The sequence below is a fragment of the Myotis davidii genome, unplaced genomic scaffold (assembly GCF_000327345.1).
Source record: "Myotis davidii unplaced genomic scaffold, ASM32734v1 scaffold91, whole genome shotgun sequence".
NCBI classification, from domain to species: Eukaryota; Metazoa; Chordata; class Mammalia; order Chiroptera; family Vespertilionidae; genus Myotis; species Myotis davidii.
Window position 1 is genome coordinate 1,449 of NW_006283139.1, and position 8,327 is coordinate 9,775.

At 40.6% G+C, this 8,327-nt stretch overlaps 1 protein-coding gene across 1 annotated transcript in view; it reads left to right on the forward strand.

The window, feature by feature from the left end:
* Positions 1 to 1,626: 1,626 nt before the first annotated feature.
* The window catches only part of CTNNA2 (catenin alpha 2), a gene marked incomplete at its 5' end in the record, with an annotated part of 880,141 nt that continues 873,440 nt past the window's right edge, over positions 1,627 to 8,327 (forward strand). Inside the window, one exon of the mRNA XM_006753455.2 lies at positions 1,627 to 1,822. Coding sequence (XP_006753518.2) covers positions 1,627 to 1,822 — 196 coding nt within the window. The remainder of the gene's footprint in view (positions 1,823 to 8,327) is intronic.

Here is an 8,327-nt window from a genome sequence, read left to right on the forward strand (position 1 = left end):
CAGTCTGGCACCCCAGAAAAGCGACTTTTCCACAGGCTGCCCTTCTTCTGATGGTTTCCTCTTTATGGGTGGGACTGAAAAGTCTATAAAGTGTTACTTACTGACTGCATATGCATTTGACAGCTCACTACCATTATCTGACACTCTTAGTCACAGTGACCTTACAGTTCTTTTTGTGTGTGTAGTAATTGTACTTTAATGTCCTTATAGAGTCCTTCAATTCACTGCATCTAATTAACAATCAAAAGCTGACTGCGAAGACTCCAGACTCTGTATCAACCACTTCTTAAGTATTGGTTTTACCTGTATTCATCATCTTAGTTCACATTTATTCGCTATGTTTCTTCCTCTGATGTGATCTCATGCCCCATAAATTGACTGGACGTTAATTGTGATTTTGGCTAATAATTACTTGGCTTGCTCTTGGATTTGGAGTAACCGCAGAAACTACAACATTAAGAACTTTTCTATGGACTAGCTTTTTTGATAACCTCCAATAAAATCTGTCTGCTAAGCAGGACAAATATCAAGGAAAATAAACCACATGCTTATAAAACTGATAAAAAAATGCAGGGGGAATGATGACTAGCAACATTTGCTGAATAGAATGAGGAACCATTGCATTCACTTTCCTCCCAAACTTCTCCATGGGAGAGAATAAAGGTCCAGAATTTTACAGGACATAACTTGATTAAAAGATATTAAAAGCTTTGTTAGCAAATTAAATAGCTCTAGATATAGTACTGAAAGAAGTTTGGCAGTTGAAATATGTTTCCAGATTATTGTTCTTAGAAGAGGAGTGATAATGCAAATCTGATTTCAATTCTGACAGTTTTAGCTGGTTAACCAAATGTTTAGATGGAATCAGTCAATCCCCTCAGATTAAATTTACCATTTTGTTTTTAAAAGATGAGATTAGCAATAGAAATAATCTTCAGACAGATCTCAGAGGGGAGGGAGAGGGGAGGAACTGGAAGAGATTAGCCAAAGAACATACTAGTACATGATTATATGTGTAGCCCATGGACACAGACAAGGATGCTGTGAAGGCTTGGGGGTAGGGGAGGGGATGGGAGGGGCAAAGGTGGGGGGAATTGGGGGACATCTTTAATACTGTCAACAATAAAAACAAGGAAAAGAGATGATCTTCAGAAGTCCTTGATAGGTGACACGTAAGTGCTGGTATTGATGGCCCAGTGTTTATTAACTGCTCATTCACCTCTGCCCTGCCTTTCGGCCCAGGCCTGGGTATTGGTACTCCCAAGTCAGTGATCAGAGGCAATTCCAGGTTTTGTTTTATTTTCTTTCCTCCCTGAAGCTGGTTACTCCAACAAACAGGGTATTTGTCAATCTGTGAAAGCACAACCTCCAGGGAACTGGAAACTGAGAACTTTGAGCTACTGGCAAGTCCCTTCCTACTTAACTCACATGGTCTCATTTTTCTGCTTGAAATAAAGGACTGTTTATTTATGTGTTAATCCATATAATTCCACATTTTTCCTTCAGTTGAAGCTGTGGAATATGCATTCACAATCTAATCATCAGAGGATATTTTAGAGTGATGAGGTGATGTTATTTCTAGACAGTTTTGCAGAGGCCTCTTACAGCTTTTCTTTTGTATTTAAGGTGACGACCCTTGTGAACACCAGCAACAAAGGCCCATCAGGTAAAAAGAAAGGGAGGTCAAAGAAAGCCCACGTCCTGGCTGCGTCTGTAGAGCAAGCCACTCAGAACTTCCTGGAAAAGGGGGAACAGATCGCTAAGGAGAGTCAGGACCTCAAAGAAGAACTGATCGCTGCTGTGGAAGATGTGCGCAAGCAAGGTAGGCAGGAGAATGCTGTTCAAGAGGGGTGTGCGTGAATGTGTAAACCATGGAGTGTTCTCTAGTATCAATGCCTGTCTACTCAAAGGAGTCATCTTATTTTTCCCCTCTCTGTCTGCACTTGTCTTTTTAAACATTTGGTAGAATTAGGTCCATAGACAAATGGAGGTGTTGCCATGGCAGAACAGCACAGGTACACTCCGAAGATGCTGTGGCTTCAAAGTCTTCAGTTGTTTTCTCTCAATAGATGAAAACAAACTCTGTGTCAGCTCAGTCTTTTTTTAAAAAAAAATATTTTTTATTGATTTCAGAGAGGTAGGAAGTGAAAGGGATAGAGAGTTAGAAAAGAGAGAGAGATAGAAACCTCAATGATGAGAGAGAATCACTGATAGGCCACCTCCTGCACTCTCCATACCGGGGAACAAGCCTGCAACTGGGGCGTGTGTTCAGACCAGGAATTGAGCCTTGGCCTCCTGGTTCATCTCTCAACTACTGAGCCAAGCCTCTGGGCTCAGCTCAGTCTTTAGGGAGAAAGGATAAGGAGACCTCATGCTGATAGAATCAACAAACGCCAGGATTATAAGGATGAAAGGAGGAAAGGAATAAAGTCCTGTAATAAATTATTGTTGTTTGTATAACTCCAGAATTGCTGTTTTCAGGTCACAGCTTTCCTCAAAAATGTAGCTAGTTGGTTATCGATGGATTGATCAATTACATAGCTAACTAGTTAGCTAAAATGCTATTTATTCACCATGTTAAAAAGTTTTTAGGTGTTATAAGATACACAAAATAAACTGTATGGCTTACCTGTTTTTAAGTGTCCACTTCAGTAGTGTAAATTATAGTCCCATTGTTGAGTAACCAATCCCCAGAACTTTTTCATCTTGCAGCACTGAAACTCTATCCCTATTAAGCAAAACTCTCCCTTGCCCTCTCCCCTTAACTCCCAGCAACCACTGGTCCCTAGGCTACTTTCTCAAAGCATTTATCTATGTGGCATCTTTAGTTGATAATTCTAAGGCATCCTGAAATCAAAACAGAAATCACCTCCCTAGCTTGGCCTCCCTCCTGCATTGTTTACAGCGGTGAATGTCACACCTACATACCCAGTGGCACATTGCAGAAATCTTGGTGTTATAATTGTCATTTCTCTCTCTTTCCAAATACAATCAGTTATGAAGTCTCATAGATTTTAACTACTAAATACCTCTTAAATGGATCAATTCCTGTTTTAGTTCATCAAAAGGACTATATTTTAGCTTCCTTGGGGCCTTTATACATGCTGTTGCCTTTCACACAATTGAAGGCGACTCATTCTGCATATCTCAGCTCAAAGTACACCTTCCCAGGGAACCCTTTCTGGCATGGCTTTTTACATGGTCAATTTCTGCAGGATAATTTAATAATTGTGGGGTAACTTGACTGATAACTTTCTTCTTTGCCAAAGTATAGATTAGTAAATATAGAGACCATACCATGTGCCTTTTACTGGCCAATGGTTTGCAATGCTTAATAATCATAAAACTCCAATAAATATTTGTTGAATGAATGAAGGTATAGATGAATGAAAGTTATTTTCCCTTGCTTCTTATAAACCTACCAATTTTAAAATTCAGAACTGGATATTTTATCCCTCGAAATACTAACCTTCCTTCCAAACCAACAATGACCTTCTCCACATGTGGCCACCTTATTTCCCCTAGAAGTTAATTTCATTTATATTACACTAATGTAAATGTTACTTTAATTTGAAATGTTAAAATTTGCATATTTTATCCAGGGCGGATAGAGTATATTTGTGCATATGTTTTTCAGCAATGTGTAACCTTACAAGTTTTCAAGTGCTATTCAAAACTGGTATCCCTTCTGAATTACAGATGGATACCTGTTTGTTTTAATGAATCTGTAGCCTTCATAATATTTTTCCTTTCTTTTTTGGGGGGAGGGGGTGTTGTGTGTGGACTGACATAATAAATTGCACACATTTGAAGTGTATAGTTTGGTAAGTTTTGACACATTTGTACACAGTGAAACCATCTCACACTCAAGAGAGTGTACTTTCACCCTTGCTGGCATGGCTCAGTGGTTGGAGCTTCAGACTGCGCAACAGAGGGTCACAGGTTAGATTCCAGTCAAGGGCATGTACCTGCATTGCAGATTCATTCCCTGGCCCCCAGTTGAGCATATGCAGGAGCATGTGTAGGAGGCAACCAATAGATTTGTCTCTTCATATTGATGTTTCTCTCTCTCTCTCTCTCTCTCTCTCTCTCTCTCTCTCTCCTCCCTGCTTCCCCTTCCCTTTCACTCCCTCTAAAAATCAATGGGCAAAAATTATAATTTAGTAACTAACTTGTACTCCATATGGCAATAGCACTCCTCCATATTAATGAGTAATCCGGGCTCTCAGGGTGATGGAGAGCTGAATCAGCATCCACTAGTCTCCCAGAAGGGGGTTGCATAGCACAGTGTGGTGTAGAGTTGATAGTAGTTGTAAGTGATCCTAGAAAACTACAACTGGATAGTTGTGCAGCCTGTGAACCATCCATAGAAAAACTCCTAAATAGGAATGCAAAGGGAATTATTCCAGTCAGGTCTTAATGTCAAATGCTGGGCCAAGGAAAGCTTGGGATAGGGAATGCCAAAACCTTTTTAATATTTACCTGCAAGATATTTCTGGGTTGAAAACGCACTCTGAATTATGGACTAAGCTAGAGGTTCTCAGACTTTAGTGCGTATGAGACTCACCTGGGAAGTATTTCAACTGCTTCCTTCCTCAACCTTTATCATTTAGGTCAGAACCTCTGGGGTGGGACCCAGCCATCAAGTTTTTAAAAGATCTCTAGGTGATTCCATTTTACAGGAAATTTAAGAAGAAATGGACTAATCAACTCCCTGCCTATCAGCCTCACTTGGATGACTTATCAATCCATGTTGGTCAAATAGTATTTCACATTAGGAAACTGATAGCAGGTAGTCATTGTATAAGGTTTGTGTGCTTGTAGGCTCCTTAGGAACAAACAAGAATTTATGTAGGATACTTATGTGGAAGAAACAACTTGATATTCTGTATTAAGATGATATTCTGTAATGCTAGATGTTGTCTTATGATGCCTGATATTCTGTGGGCACTCAGAGAGCATGTGTTACCTATATACTAGGGAGCCAAGTCTATAGCGAGGTTTAAAATTCAAGTTGTTGGAAAAGAAAGTCATACAGCTGGAATTAGCACAAAGGAAGTAATGTTTAAGCTGAACATTGATTTAAAATTTGTGAAGGATAGTGGGGTATGCATTTCAGGTTTAAGCAACCTGATTTTTAAATTAAAGAGATAAGAATGACATTGATAATTGGGGAATGGCTAGAGAAGCCCTGATTTAGTGAGAAGTTTCATATTCAAACATGGTTATTAATATGGTAAGATGACTGAAGGGACCAGATTGGGAAAAGTTTAGGAACAAGAATAAAGAAGGAAGGAAGGAAGGGAGGGAGGAAGGAAAAAAAGTTCAGGAACAAGAATAAGGAAGGAAGGAAGGAAGGAAGGAAGGAAGGAAGGAAGGAAGGAAGGAAGGAAGTTAGCTGGTTGGCTTCCATCCATTAAAGTAAACTTTTAGAAAGATTAATTTGGCAACATCATTGAAAGTTGACCAATTCAGAGAAAGGTTGGACTCAGACATTGTTTGGGTGTTATTTTAATATTGCAGAGAGAAAAACAGAACAAAATACTTCAAAGATCTAGGATTAGGGTAGTGGCAATGGGAACAGAAATAAGAAACTCGATATTGCAGGCACTGCAGAAAGGAATAAAAGAGGTGCCACTTGTTGAAGGGAAGAAGCTAGTCAACCTTTATTGTGTGATTTTGGCCCTGGACAACTTAATTGGGGTATTTTAAGAGGTGACAGGGGTGGAAAGAGAGGATCAGCTTGATTTTAATCATTGATGAATGAGGGGAACTGCCTAGCAGATGGTTAAAGCTAGGGGATAGAACTTTGGGGAAACAGAAATTTGGAAGTCTCTGTAGTTGATAAATGAAGCTTTCAGAGACAGCTTTCTTTGAGTGCTTGCCAATAAAGAGAGAGAGAAGAATTGAGGGATGTGGCTTTTGTTTTTGGAGGAAAGGCCAGAAAAGATGAGAAGGTAGAATAGAAATTAATTAGATAGGGAAGACATAGCCTGGAATGTGACCAGAGAGCCAAGCATACCGAGTGCTGAAATTCAAGGGAATATGTGTAAAGGAGATGGTGATCAATCTAGACTCTAGAATGTGTTGTAATTATGTCAAATTCCTCTGAGAGCATGGGGGATGAGTAATGAGAAAATGCCTTGGATTTTGCTAGGAAAGTGTCATTAATTATATTTAAAAGGTACATTTTCAGAAAGCTGCAGAGACAATAGCTACATAGAAAGAAGGTAGATGCTGAAAGAACAGAGTAGATAGTGACAGATAGGATGCACACAGTAAAAGGTCATCTGCACTGTATACTGCAAGTATTTCTGTTGCCCCTGCAGACAGTGGGATTCAAATGAGGAACCGCGTGTTATAATTATTATAATTATTTTGTGTATAACTGAAGGCCGGTTCAATGGCTGGCATAGTGAGCAGCACTCAATACATGACTCAGAAGATTGTCACAGATGGGAGGAGAGAAATAGAAGAATAATAAGTGAACAGTAAGGACAAGCAAAGCATATGATTGTTTGCTTGCTTGCTTGCTTACTTACTTATTTGTTAACTCAAATCAGAACTATCAGAGCATATATCAAGGGAGGGAGCCACTGCAGAGAGCAATAGTACATACAGCGGGAGAAAGCTCAGGTGGGTGGCATGAGGTGATGTAGGCAGATGGGACATATTTTATCTAGAAAACTGGTAGGGAGGAAAGATTACCAAATGGTGGGTTTATAGAAAACACGATAACCACAGCAGATTGGATGGACTTTTCTCAATTATTTCGAACAAAACAGGAGGTCGTTTTAATGGACCAAGGAATATCTGATATTTGACCACTATTGTACTTTTTTTTTATGTTTTCTTGTCTGGTATTGGCATCTGTGTGTGTCTCATATATATTTCTAAAGCACTTTATTTATTGAATGCTACTGGCTGTTAGGCTTTCCTTGGATGCAGCTAAAAAAAAAGGCAATTTATAACAGGCTTTATTGTCCAAGAATTTTTTATTTAATTGGTTTATTTGGTGTGTAACAGCGTCTGCCAGCAGTGGGATGCTCACATACTGTCTTTATGAATTTTCTGAGATTGAAAGTGGATCCAAAAGCCATCCTTTTAAAGGCACTGTTCTTCGTGTTTATCCAATTAGCAGATGCATTTAATGATGTAACAGGATGCAAGAGAATTTGGTTTTATGCCATCTCATTCTTATGGCCCCACGTGCTATTTCTGAAGCAATGGAACAGTTGCTGGGGTTTCCTATCTTCAGTTACCAACCTTCTCTCATTGCCCGCTCTCCATCTGGTACATAGTGTTTAGTTGTTTAGTCGAAATAGTGTTTCATCAAAACAGTTAAGACATGGCCCCGCTACCGAGATGTGCCAGTCCAGGAGGTAGACAGAGAGGTACATGGGCCTAACCCTACTTTCAGAGGAATCTCATGGAGCAAAGTGACAAGGAAGGACAGATAAATGAGGTAGCTTCTTGGTGGAACCATTTCCTCAATCAAAGATCTGGTCAAACCATTCACTGCTCATTTAGACTTTTCTTTGTTTTGATACAATCTCACATGTAGAGTGAAATAGTGATATCAGCTAGTTCTATTATTGTTATCTCTTTACACAATCACTACGTGTTGAGTAACTGAGGACCAGTGGGCAGAGACAGAAAGAACAGGACTGAGAATAAATACAGGGAGAGAGAAGTGTTCTCACATCTCTGATAAGAGATTAAACCTATGCCTCCTGATGACTGGTGGCCTCCTCCCTCCCCGCCCACTTTAGTGGTGGGAGGTGGTGTTGGTGGAATGAGCTGCTCCAACAGGAACTCCAGTCAGTGTCAGTTGTGTGAACTCCCTGGCTGAGATCTGATCAGAGGCCATACCCTGTCCAAGAAGCTTCTACTGTCACAGTCCCGCATCCCTCTTAGGGCTCCACAGTGGGAGGAGGAGGAGGAGAGAACCCTCTCGCCCACAGCACTTCCCACAGGGGAAAGCCTCTCGAAGGAGGAGCGGTGAGGGTGCTGAAAGGGTTCTCCACCTCCTCTGCTTGTCCTGTTTCTCAAGTATCCCCTACGTTATGCCTCCACGCTTTCCATCCTGAATGCTTGAGTCTCCTAGAGATACTGGACCTCCTTTTCTGTGCTGTGCTGCCTTTGTACGGATGTGGACTGACTGCCCTTGTACGGATGATATGTAACTGTTTTGAGGTGGAGTCCTACTGGTTGGGGTTAGGTTTCACTCCTCTTTGGTGAGCAGGCCTCCACTGAAGGGGCGCACGTTCAGGGAAGGAGAACCTTCTAGGACAGAAAAGGGGGACTTGGGAGGCAATCCTAGGTTA